Consider the following 20,245-nt stretch of genomic DNA (forward strand, 5'->3'; position numbering starts at 1 on the left):
TTAAAAAAACCCATAAAGAAATACTTCGATAGTAAAACCACTTCTGAGTGATGACTTCTTAAAGCAACTCATATGCTTAAATATTTTTCTTAAATGTATTTGTGATTAGATTTCATGAGAAAACGGTTATGTTCCAGCTATTAGACTGTACAATCTGTCTTAAAGCCTTTGTCACCCAAGAGATCCTAGTCTGTCACTTAATCAACAGAATACAGCAAATTCACATACATAGGTATCCTCTAGACATATTACAAACATCTTAAATGAACCAACATGATGTGCTTTGTCCTAAATTGAGTAACTTTCATTTTTCCTTGTCAACAGTCCCTCTCTGTTGCTGCTTATCACCGCTTTTTCATGTCAAATCTAATATTAGAGTCAGATTTTGATGTTGACAGTAATTGATCCAAAAGTGGTCCCATTAAGAACAATGGATGAAATCCTAGCCCCATTGATGTAAATGGGAATTATGCCATTGACTTCAAGGGAACCAGGATTTCACACAATGAAACTACTTAAGGAGTAACATACTAACCAAAATAAGTTAGGACATCATTATCTGGTCCATAGGTTGAAGGCATTTTGAGGCAAGGATTTTGACTCTCTTTAACTTCAGTGTGTACCAACCACAGCAGTGGGTTGCTAGCAATAATTATGCCTTCCATGAGAGCATTTGAGGGTATTTTACAACCTAATAACAAGAGAGAATTATAATACAAACTCTTCTAAAAACTAGGAGGTTTTTGTCCTCCCAAGAGTCAGGAATCAATAGTGTCCCAGGGTAGGAGGGCCCAGCTCTGCCTCTTGAGGTCTATTTCTTCTCAGCATGAAATGGAGAAAATTGAATACAAAATTAAGACATATATACATAACTTTCACATTATGTCACTGCTGCTCACTGAAGGTGACATGAATCAGAAACACACTGATCTGGATGTAGACAGTGAGTGCATCAAGTTATTCTTGTCAACCCAGTCAATGTTACAGATATTCAAGTAAGTACAGAAAAGGGTGATAAAAAAGTTACAGCTCCAGAACTGAGATGGGGAATTGCTGGAGTAATATTTTTTATTTTTACTGACTAAATGACATGTGTTCAAACACAAGACCTACCTTGTGGTTGGCTAGTTGCTGAGTTATTATTTCTACGCTGCTGCTCTCCATAAGGTCAGGAGTGACCAGCCTACTGGACATCTGTAACAACCACTTTTCCACTTCTTGTAAGTCACTGTTATAATCTTCATGCTCTTTTACTTTCACCTCCAAGCTTTCAACATGTGCCTGTGGGACCATATAAACCGAAATACAATTTTAGAGATACTTACAAGAGAAAGGATGTCAAAAGTTGCTTTGAAACCTGAAAAGTTACTAAGAGACTGATCCTGCAAACTATTTATTCATAGGAGTAGTGCTTATAGGTCTAGACCACAATGAACACATCAGAAGAACTTCTTGCATCAGTATGGGTTGGGCACAATTTAAAAAAAAGTACAAAAATATTAACGATAAAGAAAATTGAGGGTTTTTTTTAAAAGGGGGACTATCAACTTGAAAAGTAGTTAATCCTTGTCACTTACAGTAATCGCACACGTTACTTGTAATTATAGTAGAAAAAACAACAGACAAGAATGTTACTTTTAAAATGATAGTGTCCTTTTAAAATATATTTTACTGTGGATTTTTGTCTGTTTAAATTCATGTATATATGCTAGAGTTGAAATCACCCAGGTTGCCAAACAACAAATCTAACACAATAAAAATCATTCAGAGAAGCATCATTTTGTTCCTGTAAATTATAACTCACACAACAAAACAAAACAAAAAGACATCCACAAATTTGGTTCTCTCTTTGTCCGCCAGGGGAAGGTGGAATAGCAATTAAAGGGACACTATGCAGTTTTACTGTAGCTTAGTACTGTTGGAGGCATCACCTGTGAAGAGCTTTAGGAATAACACATTATATATATATAGATATAGATATATCAGCATTACATTTTCAAAGTATTATATACTCATTAACTAATTAAAATTACTTAAGTAAATTTTCCTTTGTGATCTCAGCCATGCCTAGCTTGTGGGATCTGGCAGGAACACTGTACAAAGTGATGTGATTCAAGGACATTTTTACTTTTGAAGTGTCATTTACTCAGGAAACTATTTTTATGCATTGAGATGATTAGACACTTATCTGTGCCTTGTGCTTGTCTGAGAATTCCTTTGCTAAGTCTCTAAGGTCATAGGCTTGTTTCTGATAGAGTTGGCCCACTCTTCAAGTTCAGAGTGGTCACTGATATCTTTTAACCACTCTCCTTTAAGCCGTAAGTTTCAAGAGGAGACTTCTCCCCTAGTACCTCAATACTCATTTGAGCTTTCCTTGTGATATTTACTTAAGTAATAATTTACCTCACTGCAGAGAGCTCACACGAGACCCAGTGCACCTTGTAAACCCCACATAAAGGGGGCTTTTGCTAGCCCTCTGCATTGGGATGAAATGTCACCCACAGGAAAAAACCTCAACCCTTTAAACTGGAAAAAAACAAAAACATTTCTCATATTGTGTGTTAGTGACATGAAAGGATCCCACAGGTCCCTTGCTGATTTCTTTTACCTTTGCCACATTGCAGAGTTCCTGGTAATTGGCCTGAAGTTTCTGAATGTTGTCCCCTAAAGTAACGTCATGCACAAGTTCAAGAAGGGCTTCTCCTTTTTCAGTCACTGATTTTATCGAAGGCTCGTGGGACAGCACCGTCTGTTGTACTGACTACAAGTGCAAGCATTATAGTGAAAAAATATACTGTAAACAGAATATGGTAAGATCACTTCCCTTAAATTCCAGGCTCAAAGGGTCCCCTCTAATTATGGAGCTCCCCCTTCTCCTACAGTAGAGGGCGCAGCCACCTCTGCGGCACTATCCTTCCCCAACCAGTCCCCAGGGCTGTATTATTTTTTCCTTGGAGCCCCCTCAGGAATTCTAGGGGCAGCTACAATAAGAGAGTGAGCATGTGTGTGGGGGGGAGGTGGAGGGGGCAAGTGCTAGAGGCCAGAGCTGGTGCAGCAGCAGAGTGCCTCTGAGCACATGGCTATAACCTGCAGGTTTGGGGATGGACCCCACGGCCTTTTCCAGGAGATAAACTCCATCCCCCTTAATGGGATGATGCAAGGGGAATCTCTACAAAGGGACACGATCTGGTCAACTGTCCCCTTATTCCTGCCTTTTTAAAAGCAACAAATGAAACAATGGCAGTGTGTGCACATGATGTCAGATATTGGCTTCCTCATAGGCATAGTGATGCCTGAGAGTCACAAGCAACATCTGCAGCCCTGTGGTGCGTTACAAAGACACTAATAAGGTGGGTGATTTATATCGTTGTTGCAATTTTTATTTTTGCAGAGTTATTATCTTGGTACAATGGTAAATGTTAAAAAACTATTTTTGTTTGCAATGTAGTTGTAGCCGTGTTGGATATTAGAGACATAAGCTAAGTAAGATAATATTTTTTATTGGACCAACTTCTGTTGGTGAGAAAGACAAGCTTTTCAGCTTACATAGAGCTCTTCCTCAGGTCTGGGAAACATACTCAGACCCTGCCAGAACAACAGATGCAAAACCTGTAGACATCTCTCCACTATGACGATGATCAACACCACTGACAACACACCATTCAAGATCCATGGGTCATACCTATCACAACATGTGGTGCACATCATCCAGTTCCTGACATACCCCAGTAACTATATGGGTGAAATCACACTCACTATGCTCTTGAATAAACTCACACAGGAAAATGATAATAGACAAAAACACCCTTATCACCTGTGGACGAACATTTTTCACAAAACTATCACTCTTTATCTGACCTCTTAGTCCTTATTCTCAAAGAAAAACTGCACAACACTTTCAAAAGATGAGCCTGGGAGCTTAACTTTGTAACTTTGCTAGATGCTAAAAATCATGGACTGAACAGACATTGGATTTATGGCTTATTACAACAATCTGTAACCCATTAACAACCCCATACATCAACTGCCTTTTTTTCCGCTCTCCCTTCCTTCCCTCCCTATGACTGAAGGGGTATTAACAAGCCACTTCAACTTGAATGGTCCCTTGAAATATATGTTAACTACTGTGATAAACAATCTGTTCCACTACTTTGTGGACTGGTCAATAGTAGAAAATTAGATAGTAAAACCAATGTCGGTCAAGGATGTGAAAAATCTACACCCTAGAGTGGCAATGTTAAACCTACTTAAGTCCCCATTTATACAGTGTTAGGTAGATGGAAGAATTTTTCTATTAACCTAGCTACTGCCTCTCAGGGAGGTGGATTACTGACAGGAGAACCCCTCTCTGTTCCACTGTACCATTTTAAGTGTAGACATACCCTGAGTATGTTTCCCAGGCCTGAAGAAGGGCTCAAAAGCTTGTGTCTCTCACCAACAGACATTGGTCTAATAAAAGATATTTCCTCACGCACCCTGTCTCTCTCAAACTATTTTAATTCTTAATATTTTTATAATGCTTTTAAAATTAAAAGCAATGGAGCCTACAATCTCCCATGTCAACTAAACTGGAACTTTCAGTTTCAGGTTTAGTTTACAAAATAAAATAATATAATATAATATAATATAAAACAACATCTCAGAAGAGTTCTCAATTGTGCATCTTTTGTCTCAGGCCAACACAGGCTGGAATTTTTCAGACCATTTAATAAATCAACAGGTATTTTAAATTAGCCAAATGTGTGGCATGGCCAAATTCTGCTTTCAGCTACATCAGCATAAATCCAGAGTAACCCCACTGACTTTAGTGTATTGCGGAACAAAATTTGGCTCAATTCATTGTATCATTACACCTACAAAACTAGTAGACTGATGAGAAGGAGTTCGCATGCCTTCAATATTCAGGGTTAAAATCAGAGGCAATACGAACAACTGCATGCAGTACATTATCTATATTAGCATGTATCGCTAGGAGAAAACTTATGCACTTCAGGAATACAAAGGAAAGGTGCAACAAAAAGTGTGTAATTCAGATCCCGAGTAGGGGAAGCTAAATGAGGAAATGTGTAACTTACACATGTTACTCTTGTAATTTACACACAGAGGTGGCAGTGTGTAGTCGGAAAAGCACTAATTAGAGGTCTATCTTGATTTCCTTTTCACCCTCCTATTAGTTGCTTTCCCTGCTACATCCTTGCCCTTCCAATCCCCACGATGTTTTAAACAATAACAACTTCTATGAGTTACCACCATATAATTTGCACCATCATTTATGTCACCTCTGAATCTGGCCCTCAGTTTTCAGGTTAATTCTCATTATCTTTGTGGTAAATAGTACCATATATAGCACTATAACCTATTTCCATTCTATAGAAAACTTAAATATAGCAAGAAAACAAAAGCATAAGGAGGCAATGTCAGCTGTGACAGAAAAGTTCCAGAAGACTGCAGGTCAAATTCTATTGTCACTTAAACTAGTTTAAATCCAGAATAACTATTGATATCAGTGGAGTTACTCCATACTTATTCCATGTAAATGAGAACAAAAATTGGCCCCAGGTGGGTAATCTTCAAACATGGAGAACTTATTATGGCACCCAAATTCCACATTTGGATGCTTACACTGGCTCTCTGGCACAGATACTATGCATTTATGATTTGAGCATCCAGATAAGGGATCTCATGGAATCTATTAAGGCCCCCACAGCTGAAAACTTGGACCTCAAGGACTTCTAGCTCAAAACTTCATTCATACAATGGAGTCACAGCATCAATTCTTACCTTGTATTTGGATAACTGGGCCTTCTTCTCATATAATTCAGTTTTGGGCTCCACTTGAGTGTGCAATATGGCTTGGTACTCTGTAAGCCACTGAGTCTGTGCCTTGTACTTGTCTGAGAATTCCTTTGACAACTGGAGGCACTTCTCTAAGGCCATATGCTCCTTCCTGACAGAGCTGGCCAGCTCTTCAAGCTGCTCCATGTAATCACCAATCTCTTTCCTTAACTGGTCAGCTTTATTTTCCTCCATGTATTTAATAGCCCGATCACCTTTCTCACGGGCAGATTTCAGCAAATTGTGGCCTACATCCATGTCACTCAATAGAAGCTGTGAAGGAAAATATGGAGATTAACAGAGAAAGCAGACTGAGTCTTTTTCCCTTTCATTTTCCTTTGTTTTCATTTTTATGTCAAAGAGATGCTAGTAACAATATCTTTTTCAAACTACCGAGGCCAAAGAGATTGAGCGAACTTCTCACTGCTTGCAGTACCATGATGAGATGCATTAGCAGGGAAGTGTGGAAAAGCTTGCACTTGTGCTGTTCATGCTGTAATTCAACACAATATTGCCAACTCAGGATCCGGACTTCTCTCTCCAAGACTATCAGCTCATCACTTTTCATAATCAAGAAATTCACTTTAAAACAAATAACTAAACAGTTCAAATTCACTGTACTGTTTTATTGCAATATAATGAATGCTGACAGTAGACGTAGTGTGAATACTACATGGTTTATCACTTTGGTCAATATTTCAAAAGCTGGCTTAAGTGGAACAGATACAAGAAAATATAATTCTTTCATTCTCCACTGCTCATTAAGTATGGCTAACGAGAAAAACAAAACAGTGTGCATCTCAGAAAGGAATTAAAGCTTTCATTAAAGATACAATGTTTTAAAACCACGTAATAGAAATCAGCCAGAGGTGGTGAAATTTCAGGAGTTGAACTAGGAAATTTTATTTATGGAGTTTGTCAAATACAAAGTGCACAAGATAATGTGGAATAGTTGAAAGCTGTTCTTTGGCATAGTAGGTTTAAATATTGCAAGGAGACTGAGGAATTCATTCACAACTCTGAGGTAAAGTGTGAGTTTTACCACTGGGTTAGTTCAGTGGGAGGAAAGGAAGAGTTTTGTTCCCCCACAATACATTTCTATAATAAAATTTATACCACATGATTATTTGGGTGTCTTATTTTAAACTAAATCAAAATATAAACACCCTCTATTCGAAGAATGGGATTAAGATGAATTTCACTATGAAGAGTTACCAAACTATTAATCCAATGTCATCAAATTCCACACACTAGGAGAACATCAAATTTTACACCCAATGTTTGCTATGCTGCTAACTACTCTGGACTGTTGGAATCAGAATTCTGAGTAACTGGAGGTACACTATTAAATGTGGACTAGTGTATGTGACTTAACTCATGAAGAAAAATGATTAACAAATCCCAAGTTCAAGTGTACTGTACCTCTAGTTTCTGCATTTTCTTCTCCATTGCTGTTTTATCCACTACACCAGTCTTGGTTACCACATTTTTTAAGTTCTGGCTAGTGGCTCCATACCAATCTGTGTAAGTGCAGAAAGCTAATTCTGACTCTTCCATACTTCGAATCTCTTCTTCCAGGAACTTTATTTGTTCCTTCAAACAAATGTTGGAAACAGAAAGTGAAATGCTTATCATTGTCCACTTCTTGACAAGAAAACGTTTAATAAAAGCAACAAAATACTATTTTATGAAAGAATAATCAATTTACGAAGTTCATTGACTTGTAATTCATTCCTTTTATATCCACCAGATAATTGTTCTCATGGGGATTTTCTGTATTCTCTTTTCAACATGTGTGTATAGCAATCACTAATGTTAAAATGGAGTAATATTTTAGCACTAAAGGGGGAGGGTACAGGTGATAAATTCTATTTTATATTTTTAAGTGAATTTAGGCCTGGTTTACACTAGGAAATTATGTAGGTGAACATGCACAACCCTGAGCAACACAGTTAAACTGACCTAACTCCCAGCGTAGACAGTTCTAGGTTGCTGGGATAATTCTTCCATTGACAAAGCTATCGTCTCTTGGGCACCTGGGGTACCTATCCCGACAAGAGGAGCTCTCCTGTGGGCATAGGTAACATCTTCACTGAAGCACTGAAGTGGTGCAGCTGTGCCGCTGCAGTGTTTTAAGTGTAGATGTACGCTTAGTGATTGTGAGAGGTGTCAGATTGAAAGTACCATAATCTGAAGTGATCTGCAAGATGGACCTTGCCAGTTCAAGTTTCCCCACAACGCCCTACCAATGCGCCTCCATGACAACCTGAAGGCACGTCTCTAAAATTCATTCAATGTCCATGCACACTGAACCCTCAAGTTGTCTGCTGGGACTGCCAAGAGAGGTATCAGTCCGTATCTCCTGTGAGGATATTTTTTGTGATGTAGATAACTTACACAAACTGTCTATAGGAAAACAGAATCAGACTACCAACACATTTCACACAGATTGCTTAACACCCATGACATGGTGACAATTTACGATTACTGCAGAAGTTGGCTGAAAGGTCTGTTTCCTATTAACAATGCCCTGATCCATCTAGCCCACTGAAATCTAGAGAGGGGAGGGTTCTTGTATGTGCACATTATATGATTGAGGATTCTATATCAATGAATAATTTGTGGTAACCGTGCCCAGTAAATAATACCTACCTGTGTCTCCCCCTTTGCTGACATTGCATAATATTATAATGAATGAATGAATTGCCATTACTTACCAGTACATGAAGGATCAGAGCTTGGTACCGAGAGGTAAGCTGGGTAGCTTGATTTCCCATTCTACTGGTGGTATGACTTTCCTCCAGGATTTGCTGAGCTAATGCCCCAACTTCTTCAACATCATCTTTGTAGATTGTTATTTCTTCATGCCACTTCTGAGACAAAGAAGACAGACATTACCAAGTGTATCAACCATGTATCTTAACACTGGAAATGTAGTTGTTTACTCTGGTCAGTACAGCAGAGACAGTCAACACCATGATGGGAGAGTGTGCTGGATTCGATTCTGGTTCCCTCATCAAGAAAAGAGTTGAACAGATTCCAGTTCCAGGACCAAACTCTTCTTTCAGTTGTGCCAATGCACTCTACAGGCCAATTAAATTCCAGATCCCACACTGAGATTACAGCTCTGGCAAAATCATCTCTTCACCTGTAAGCGGACCAAGTTTGATCTAGACTCCCTGAGAGACAATGGCAATGTCGTATTTACAGTCATTTTTCATAGTAGAACTACACTGTAATGTATACACCATGTGTGATATATACAGTGTTGCTCAAATAGATGGACAGTCATTACCTTCATTTGCTGTAGCTGCATCTCCTTTGTTGCTCTCTCAGACTGCCGCCCGGTCCTGATATTAACTTTCTCCTCCAGGGTCTTAAGCCAGTCATCTACCTTCTGAAACTTTTTCTCCATTAACCTCAGTCTATTCAGAGTGGTGTTTAGCTGGGTCCTGGCCTCAGAAAGCCTGTACTGGTAAACTTGCCAATCCTGTCGCATGGACTCCAGTGCTCTGTCTTCTATCTGGGGTATGCCCCAAGATATCACCTCCTCCCTGCCATGGAGCGCTGCATTTAGTAATGCCTGTCCCTCTGCACAATTGACCTGTAGTTCCTGCAAGTGTACAATTACAGGGATAACTTCTTCACATGTTTTACACTAACAGTGGTTAGCATGTTTTGCAGAGTAGATAAAACCCTAGCTCCACACTCCCTTTGACTTCAATGGAGCCATGACATGACCCAGTGTATTGGGTCATGCATCTGGTTGTGAACATCTTAACTAACCCAGCCTGGCAGAGATTTTTTTTGACACAATCACTAATGTTGCTCAATGAATTAAGGGATACATTTATGGCCAAAATGTGCTATATGTTCCTCCCTTAGCTGCTGAGCTGATCATAACTTCCAAAACATTTGTCATCTTTGTTGGCATGGGCACTTGGGATCCCTGAGCCCATTCAGCACATCCTTGAACTCAAGGCTTTTGGGCTGGCAGCCAGGATACTATTAGCTTGCTAATGTGGTAACTTTTAAAACCAAATCTGTTTCATTAGATTCCTGGACCTGTTTTCCATTGCTCTTAGCCAGATGCTTATTTTTGCCCTATGTAGGTAAAAACAGCCACAAAGGGTACCACGTTTTAAAGAAAGTTGATTGAAAAAAAGGCATACAAAATCAGGAAACAGCTGGTTTGGAGATTTATGGCCCAGATTTTTTAGTAATAAATATACCAGTATTTTCCCTGTAAATATTTCATATACAATTACAAACTAATTCCCGGCGTCCTTTATAGTTAAGAATTACAACGTGCTGGTTTTTACTCTGTTAGACTGTTGCCAGGTCCTGATATTAACTTTCTCCTCCAGGGTATTAAGCCAGTCTGGTTTTATTTTGAGACTGTGCAATTCAGGTTCGTCATAAATCCATTTGATACCAAAATGGGCTAGCCAAATTACAGAATATGATGGTCCCCAGTTTTCTGATGAAGATATTTGAAACAGAAGACACACTTGGGTTTCTGCTGTTAATTCCGGAACAGAATGAAAATGGCTTTAATAAAAAATCCAAGAAGGGACCATCTGTTCAAACACTGCACAAGAGAAGAACACAGCAACCTGAAACATATACTTCTTTTCACATTTATTTCTATGGAACAAATATCCCATCCTTAATTTTAAGAAACTTTCCTTCCATGTAAATATTTTTAAAAGTATAATTTTGTAGACAGCATATCCACACTGACTTTAATCCCTTTAAAAAATCACGTGTAAGATAGTGGGTATTTCACATTTGCAGCCCTAAATTACAAATTGTCCCACCAACTTTATAAATATGTTATATTTGATTAATACTGTATAGCCCTTTTGTGTTATTGCTAGGTCAAGAACAGGACTAAAAAAAAAACAACTCTCTCACTCAGTTGCTAAGTCATGAAAGACTTAAGACTCAATGAACAAAATACACTCTAATGTGATAGTATGGATTTATTTCAGCTGATTTAGAGAAAAAGTGGTATCATGTTTCATCTTCAGATCCCTTTAGTTCTGGCTTTTAGAACCTGACAATACTTTACTGTAATACTGTTAACTATATCGTAGACTGAGAGTTGTACAAAGTTTTCCCTTTAAAGACTCAAATTCAGGCCAGATTTACTGCAGTCTGCAAAACTGGGAAAGTTTGGTGTGACTGTGGACTTATGGGCTGATATATGGGGTCAACTGGAAGTCACAAAACTCAATCCCTAAAAGTCAACAGGACTTCAACCAGGAGTTGAAAGGCAGCAGGACTGAGCCCACTAGTTGGGTAGCAAATACCTTATACAAAAGAGTCCTTGTGCAAAATGTAAATCAATTAACAAAACCAAAGCCCAAAGCATATTATATCTAGAGATCTAGAAAACTGACCTGTTTCAGTTTGCAGTGGTTTGTGTGAACCACTTGGCCAGTTTTGGTTCACGAAGGCATTGATTCTTTGAGTTCTGAGTTCAAACTACCCCTGAAACTCTAAGAATGACTCAGCTGAAAATGTTAGATTTTACCTGATATTTTTGCTCTACTTCCACTGTCTATTTAAATAAAAGAATAGTACCAATAACAACAGTAATATAGTCTGAGCCATAAAAAGGAACTGTAAGAAACTGAAGAAAGTCTTTGATGAACCACAATATGTTGAGGAAGAATCAACATGGCTTTGGTAAAGGAAAATCATGCCTCACCACTCTAATAAAATTATTTGAGGATGTCAATAAGCATGTGGACAAGGAGGATCCCCAGTGTACTTGGACCTTCAGAAAGCCTTTGACAAGGTCTCACACCAAAGCCTCTTCAGCAAACTAAGCAGTCATGGGATAAGAGGGAAGGTCCTCTCATGGATCAGTAACTGGTTACAACATAAGAAACAAAGAGTAGGAATAAATGGTCAGTTTTCACAATGGAGAGAAGTAAGTAGTAGGGTCTCTCAAAGATCTAGGACCTGTGCTGTTCAACTTATTCATAAATGCTATGGAAAAGGGGATGAACAGTGAGATAGCTCAATTTGCAGACCATACAAAATTACTAAAGACAGTTAAGTCCACAGCTGATTGCAAAGAGTTACAAAGGGATCTCTCAAAACTGGGTGACAAGGCAACAAAATGGCAGATGAAAATCATCATTGAGAAGTGCAAATGTATATTGGAAACAATAATCCGTACAATACATACAAAATGATGAGGTCTAAACTAGATGTTACCACTCAAGAAAAAGATCTTGGAGTTGTCAAATAGCTCTTTGAAAACATCTGCTTAATGTGTAGCAGCGGTCAAAAAAGCTAACAATATTAGGAACTATCAGGAAAGGGATAGATAATAAAACAAAAAATATTGTAATGAGGCTATATAAATCCATGGTGTGCCCACATCTTGAATACTGCATGCAGTTCTGGTTTCCCCATCTCAAAATAAATATATTAGAATTAGAAAAGATGCAGAATAGGACAATGGAAATGATGAGGGGAAATTAAAAAGACTGGGACTTCAGCTTAGAAAAAGAAACAACTAAGGGGGATGGATATAATAGAGGTCTATAAAATCATGAATGGTATGGAGAAACTGAAGAGTTATTTACACCTTCCCGTAACACAAGAACTAAGGGTCACCCAGTGAAATTGACAGGCATCAGGTTTAAAACAAACAAAAGGAAGTATTTCTTCACACAACACACAGTCAACCTGTGGAACTCATTGCCATGGGATGCTGTGAAAGCCAAAAGTCTAACTGGGTTCAAAAAAGAATTAAATAAGTTAATGTAGGATAGGTTCAGAAATGGCTATTAGCCAAGATGGTCAAGGACGTGACCCCATGCTTTGGGCATCTCTAAACTGCCAACTGCCAGAAGCTGGGACTAGACAGCAGAGGATGGATCACGTGATAATTGCTCTGTTCTGTTCATTCCCTCTGAAGCACCTGGCATTGGCCACTGTCAGAAGACAGGATACTGGGTGAGACCATTTGGTCTGACCCAGTATGGCTGTTCTTACGTTCTTAAGATGAAGTAGTAGGCTGGAGGTGAATTGCTTGTCCCTTTGAAGTGAATGGGATTTTTGCCATTGATTTCATTGGAGTCAGGATTTCACTCTCATTTTGCGCCAATACAATGGGTAACAGACTTCTCATTTGCATCCAGAAATCAAGTAAATGTCATTATTTGTGCCTGCAAATGGGAGGACCTGTTGAAGTGCACTTGAAAATCAAGCCCTGTAAGTCTTTTGCATGTCTAGAACATGTTTTAAAAAACAACAGCAAAATAAATGCATTACTGTGCTTTAATTTTTTCCCCAAGATAAACAAGGAATACAACCTCTCTGTCATGCAATTATTGTTATTGTATTTTACAGATGGAATTCATTTAGATCGAGTGCCATGCCACACATACTATACCTGTAGGTCCTGGAGTGTTGACTCATGTGTCTGAGCATCACCTTCAAGATATGATAAACACTCAAGTTTTTCCTGTTCCTTTTCCAGCCATACTTCAAAGGCCTTCAGTTTTCTTTGGTACTCATGATGTAAGTGAAGCAGTTTCTCAGATTTGGTTACAGCCTCCTGTTTGTTAAAAATACTTCATTTGAGCCACAACCAGTTAAGAGATTATAGAATCACAGAAACATAGAACTGGAAGGAACCTTGAGAGATCATCTAGCCCAGTCCCCTACACTCAAGGCAGGACTAAGTATTGTAAACTATAAATCCTAGAAATGAAATACAAAGTTTGGATCTAGAGCTGAACTTTCCCAAAGTTCAGGCGGTCTAGATTCAGGGGGATGGTTTGTGTAATTACAGAAAAAGAGGGGGCATCTATGAAGATAGAGATGTAGATTCAGATGGGAACTTTGACTCAATTTGAGGCTATTTGGATCTGGTCTTTTGGTTTGAGAACATTTATAGTTAAAGCATTGATTAATACTAACAATGGACCTGATTTTTTATTTCACTTACTTTGTTTTTAAACTAGCACAACTCCAGTGACTTAACTGGAATTATTCCTGATTGCCACATGTGTGAGCTCAGAATCTGGCCCATTTTCTTTTCAGGAGTTCAGACCCTTGTCAACTACATACAATAATAGTTCCATCTCTTATTTACAGTATATAATAGCATTCCTTATGGAGAATCTCACAGTGTTTTGCTATATCTAAAGATAACTTTGCTGATTACTAAGAACTAGACTGTGAACCCTATACTTAAACTGATAAACAATCATTTTCATGAGTAGTCCCTCTGGTTTCACAATCTGGCCCTAAAACACTGCCATATCTGGGGCACAACACCATAGCCATCATATGTCAGCAACATTACAGAATGGTGTTTTCAGAAGCAATACTAAAAGATTATCTGCAACTGAAACTGCAGGGGGATTTCTGTAATTACCAACAGAGAACTTTGTTCAGGACACTAGGGTTTAGTCCCATGCTTAATAAATCTGCCATGAGATCTTTGCTGACTACAAGAGGGTTAGGCTTCATTTTTACATCTCATGTAAAAGATAGCACCTCCACCACAATGACCCAAGCATTATGCAGGACTGATAGAGAATCCCAACACTATTATTGCACCTAGGTTTCCCATCCACATTTTGTCCAGGCCCTCACTATTATTATTTTATCAGATGCCACAAAATCACAGCCCAATGTGGCGCGACTGCAGATGAGTTTCTGCAAGTACATATAATTTTCAAAAGTTCATGATTTTTTAAGATCTGTATTAAAACTGCTTCAGCCTTCATCACTCTCCGACATCAAACTTTCCAAAATCCCTTCTGGGCTAGTGCTGGAACCCGCCAGCACTTACCATTGAGTGTAGCACTTACTTTGATGGATCATATGACACGGAAGTCAATGGAACTCAGCCTCGTACTAAGCACTATATTTAGTAGTGACTGTAAAAGTAGGCCCTTGGTGAATTACTTAACATCAGTACAAATACAAAGTGTTTACATTTGTCATATGACATGCATTCATGGTCAAACAAAAATCCTTCTTTGTATTTGCACTGATGTTTCTAAGCTTTCGGGTGGGTGAAATCCTAGCCATTCTAAAGTCAATGAGAGTTTTGCTTTTGAATTCAAGATAGCCAGAGATATTAAATCTGCCCCCCAAATTATACATATTAAAAATTCTGAAACAAACAAACAAACAGACCCTCTCTCCCTCCACCCCAAACTCAAAGAAAAACACTGGAGTACTGACAAGATAAACTGTACCATTGTCCTGTCTTTGAGGAACCTGTATCGTTCTTGGAGGTCCTGGAGTTCAAGTTGGGTTACATAATGCTCAGTCATGCCAGTGCCTTTTGCTTCAATGGTCTCTAATAGGCTGCTGTGACTCAACACTTCTTCACTGAGTAACTGCATAACACAGAGTAAATGAACAGGTTTACTAATGATCAATATTCAAACAAGTCCAGAGACAGCTTGTTTGTTTGTAAGGTAATTAGTGGGGTTTTTTTGGCCTATTAGTTTGTTGCTTACTTATATTGCTCTTACAGATTCTCTTCTCAATAGGTCTGCACAGGCCTAAGTGACAGTGGAATTTTGCCCACTGAATTTATATGGTTCAAGTTCCTCCAAGTGCAAGACTAATTTCTTCCACCTTGCTATTTCTCTCATAAACACATAGCAGTGTATGCATTAGGGAAAAAAAATCCAAAGCCAGAGATCCCTATCAAAATAGAACTCCACTGCACATACTCCTCTCTCCCTGGGGAGAGGATGAAAGCGGGAATGAATCACAGTCAGATGTTAGCCACATTGCTTAATGCACTACTCAAAAGCACTCAGATATTAAAGTGGTTAAGGATGTGCATGTGTGTAAGAAACTACCTCGCATAAGACTTCACTGGAGAAATAACAGCAATAATGACATTGCATGGCAATTAATAACCACCTGGATTAAGCTCCTGAGGCTTCACTTTGGGCCCTTAACTCCTTGAACTGGCTATTTACTCATATCAAATGTCTGACTCAAAACACATTATTACTTAACTAAATGCAGCGTATGACTATAATGCAGAATGGGTCTGATTCACTGTTGCCCAGCACTCCGTGTAGTTATATACAACAGCACAGAAACAATGCTGTGAAGTAAAACATGTCCATTCTAATGTCGTAGCATATTGTGCCATTTTGAACAAGAATATGAGAGAATTATGAGAAAATAAACTTGAAGAAGATTTATCTCTAAGGCTTTTTTTTAAGTCAGTTGGCCAAAATTTGAACTTCACCCTACCATGGAGAGATTTCCTGTCTAGTATGGTTTGTAGTACTGTTCCTCCCCCCAGCAGTTAATGGCCGCAGCAGCAGAATTTAATGAGGAAACAGGACTTCAATCTGAACAGCTATCTGCCTGATTTCTAGTGCATACACCAGGACAGAAGCTAAGTATCAAACAGTTGTATCTGTCTGTTTAGACATCATGGTAATATTTATTCCATTATAACATACAATAAAACTATTACTCATACCACCACGGAGGATTTTTCTTAAGATTATAGTAACAGTAAACAAACCTTTGCTTTACTGAGGACAGCTGTTTTTTCCCTCAGCTCTGCACACTGTCTCTCAGAAGCATTCATGCTCGCTTCCACTTTGTCCATCCAGCTGGAAAATTTACGAACATCGTCCTGGTAACTTGTCCATTTGGACAGCGCTCCTTCCAGCTGACTACAATTTAAAAATACATATCAGTTGATATTCAGTATCTCATATTATTCTAGCAATTAGATAAGGCAATAAACAGTCATTCAAGTTTTAGGTTTGTTAGGGGGACAGAATGAAAGGAGACATGTAATATGCTGAACTGCCCTATGAAAACTGCTACAGATCTTGGCAGGCTAATATATAGAAGGGTACCAATACTGAGGCTACTTGCCCACATCTGAAAAGGGACAGTAAAGGACATTAGTGGTGGATACAGGATGCTTGCAGTCCCAGCATATCCCTCAACCATGTGTGCACTAGCTCTAGTAAATATATGGGTAAAGCATGGTATAAAGGAATAGAATCTATAAGACTTGACTCCAAGTACCATACTTTATATCTCATCATACATTAGGGAGCAGATACTATCTACTGATAAATAGTCTTGATTGTTTGAAACTTGGAAATGTTTGTAATTAGTAATGCTCACCATATTTTTGTCCTATGACTACAGGGGTGTTAGCAGGCCACTTCACTTTGAATGGTCCCTTACAATATGTGCTCACTACTTATGCTAAAAATATCTGCTCCACCTTGCATTTAGTTGTGACACACACTCAGTACCTTTCCCAGACCTGAAGAAGAGCTCTGTGTAGCTCGAAAGGTTGTCTCTCTCACCAACAGAAGTTGGTCCAATGGAAGATATTACCTCGCCCACCTTGCCTGTCTTGTAATCATATGACTTCTGGAGATAACACTAATATTTTCAACTGTGTTGTCTCCCGTTACCATTCCCCACTCACATCTCTTTTTACCTTTTACAGTGAATGCAAGAGGACAAGAGAGAAGCCCACGTTTCCTTAAGTGTCTGTAACTGTTGTTCAATGACAGGCACTCCTTCCGGAGAAGTGTTTTGCAGAACAGATTCTCCTCTTGTCAGCATCATTTTCATCTGGATTTCCTTCTCCTGCTTCACTGATAACAGCCTCTAGAAAGCAAACAGACCTTGTTCTAGCCTCATTGTTGTGACATGTATGTAGTCCTTCTCCCAAAAAGAGGAAATGGTTAATAAACGTATCTAGAAAAGAAGCTGCTACACTACATCTTGAATGGATTGTACAAGCTGTTTATTGGGAGGGTGGGCTTGACAGCTGGGTCTCCCTAGTAAAAGAGGCCTTTCAAAGGAAGGGTTTGGGCCATAAGAGAAACCCTAGCACTCAGGGAGAGAGAGAGTTTTCCTGGAATCTGGGCAGAAAGGGCTTTGTTCTACAGATTTCCAAGCTGAACACTATAGAGAAAAAGAGAGTAGGAACTAGAACTCTCTCTGTCTCTATAGTGATCCATGGAGAACTGGAGATATTTTGTGGTGAAAGAGCCCTTCTGCTGTGGTGCTGAAATAAAACTCTATTTAAGACCTACATACAACACTGCGGTGCCTCGACTTTTGAAATCTGGTGACCCCAGTATCGCCAGCTCTCACAATTTTATCACATCTTGCAGCATTTGGTGTTTTTCTTAAACCCCAGCTCCTGGAGTTGTGTACGTATGGGATTTTCAGCTTTCATTAAAAATAAAAAGCAACTGTCTAGCTCTTATGGTTGTGCAGAAAAATCAGAAAACATGAACCCTGAACCCGCCTCAAAACAGAAGGCAAATGAAAAGAATGCTAAATTTATGATTTGATTAAAAATCATGAGATTTCAACTCTCATAATTTTGGGGGCCTGACTCAGGATTTTGAAATGCTGGAGATTGACAATGCTGGGGTTGCCCAGTGTTACCGACAATAACGTAAACATGATCATCCACCACCTTTTCTTTTTTTATTTTTTGGTAGAGCATTGCAACGTTTTCTGTATAGTGATATCAGTTGGCATATTCTCTCTAAGTGCAATACTCCCCCCAACCGTGGTGTGGCAGTGTAACACCCTCAATGCAAGGTTCTATCTGAGAGGCACAATCTACCCCTAAATGAGCAATGCATTAGTTACTACAAACAAATAACAAACTACATTAACAGAATGTGATGGTTACACAATACAGCACTTAAGTCACTTGTAACATTTGACACAGTATGATTGTGTAACTAAAAACAATATCATACTTTCTCTATAGCCTTAGTTAACAACGTATCATCTTGAAATTTTTTTCTTCAATATTTACACCATTTTCCATGTCACAATGGTCCAGTATATCTTTATCTTATCTTATCCTTTTTACTCCAAAAGGCAACATTTTTCCAAATGTTTTTTTGAGGTAAATGAAAAATTGGTGTTTGAATTTTGCAAACTTACTTATAGTGGTCACTATTTCATAGCAACTGAAGTAATGTGTCCTGTGTGTGTCATCTTTGTAGCCATTTGTTTACATACCTCCAGCTTTAATATTCTGCTGTCTAGAACACTTTTGTCTGCTGTGGGGAGACAGTAAGATTCCAGCATATGAACTGTATCAGCCATCCAGTCCTGGAGTTCTTTTATGCCATGAGAGAACTGATGGTGCTCTGCGACAATCCTATCCATTCTGGAAACCTTCTCCTGAAATTCATATGGAAATTAACACTGCCAACCATTCCAGTGATTGTTACCGCTCAGTATGCACTTAGAGCAGGTGGCTAAACTGTGTCTACCATATTTCATGCATATGTTGCATGCTCAAGTGCGTATATGTGCAGTTATCTGCTTTGCATATACAAACATGAGTGGTGCACGCACTATATGCATGTGCCAATTTTACAAGTACACTCCATTTAGTCCCCCAAATTAGAAGATTTGGCTCTTCAAATGCTCCCTTTTTCAGTCTATGCAATGTATCAATAGATCTAAGTGTATAAACAAATCAGTCAGTCTTGTAAAAAACTACATTAGCAAAACCATTTGAAGGACTTACTTATAAGTGAGAAATTTTTTTACATAAAGTAGCCATTTTCATTTACATTTTTTCAGTTAATAGATTCCATGGTCAGAAGGGTCCACTGTGATAATCTTGTCTACCCACCTGCGTAACACATGCCACAGAACTTCCCCCAAATAATTATCAGAGCAGACCTTTTAGAAAAACATCCACCCTTGATTTAAAAATTGTCAGTGGTGGGGAATCTATAATAAGAAATGGTAAATTGTTCCAATGGTCAATTATTCTCACCATTAAAAATGTATGGCTTAATTGCAGTCTAATTTGTCTACATGCAATTTTCAGTCATTGCATCATATTATTATACCTTTCTCAGCTAGACTGAAGAGCCCATTATTAAATATCTGTTCCCCATGCACATATCTAAGATTCTAATCAATTCACCCCTTAACTTTCTCTTTGTTAAGCTAATACATTGAGCTTTTAGAGTCTATCACTGTAAGGCATGTTTTCTAATCCTTTAATCATTCTCTGACTCTTCTCTGATCCCTCTCCAAATTATCAACATCCTTCCTGAATTGTGGACACCAGAACTGGACATAGTATTCCAGCAGCAGTCACACAAGTGCCAAATACACAGGTAAAATAATCTCTCTACCTCTACTCGAGATTCCCCTGCTTAAGCTCTTTTGGCCAGAGCATCACATTTGGAGCTCATGTTCAAGTAATTATCTGCTCCCACCACAAAACTTTTTCACAGTTACTGCTCACCAGTATAGAGTCCCCCATTCTGTAAGGATGGCCTATATTCTCTGTTTCTAATGAATAAATTTACATTTAGCCATATTAAAACATGTAATGTTTGCTTATGCCCAGTTTACCAAC

General features: G+C 38.6%; 1 protein-coding gene across 1 annotated transcript in view; it reads right to left on the reverse strand.

The window, feature by feature from the left end:
* The window catches only part of SYNE1 (spectrin repeat containing nuclear envelope protein 1), a 493,953-nt gene that overhangs the window by 214,165 nt on the left and 259,543 nt on the right, over positions 1-20,245 (reverse strand). The window contains exons 61-71 of the mRNA XM_074948627.1: positions 18,880-19,044; positions 17,324-17,496; positions 16,379-16,532; positions 15,075-15,218; positions 13,253-13,417; positions 9,131-9,448; positions 8,553-8,708; positions 7,258-7,428; positions 5,782-6,108; positions 2,609-2,761; positions 1,114-1,281 (exon numbers count right to left, since the gene is read on the reverse strand). Coding sequence (XP_074804728.1) covers positions 1,114-1,281; positions 2,609-2,761; positions 5,782-6,108; positions 7,258-7,428; positions 8,553-8,708; positions 9,131-9,448; positions 13,253-13,417; positions 15,075-15,218; positions 16,379-16,532; positions 17,324-17,496; positions 18,880-19,044 — 2,094 coding nt within the window. The remainder of the gene's footprint in view (positions 1-1,113; positions 1,282-2,608; positions 2,762-5,781; positions 6,109-7,257; positions 7,429-8,552; positions 8,709-9,130; positions 9,449-13,252; positions 13,418-15,074; positions 15,219-16,378; positions 16,533-17,323; positions 17,497-18,879; positions 19,045-20,245) is intronic.

This window comes from Natator depressus, chromosome 3 (assembly GCF_965152275.1).
Source record: "Natator depressus isolate rNatDep1 chromosome 3, rNatDep2.hap1, whole genome shotgun sequence".
NCBI lineage: Eukaryota > Metazoa > Chordata > Testudines > Cheloniidae > Natator > Natator depressus.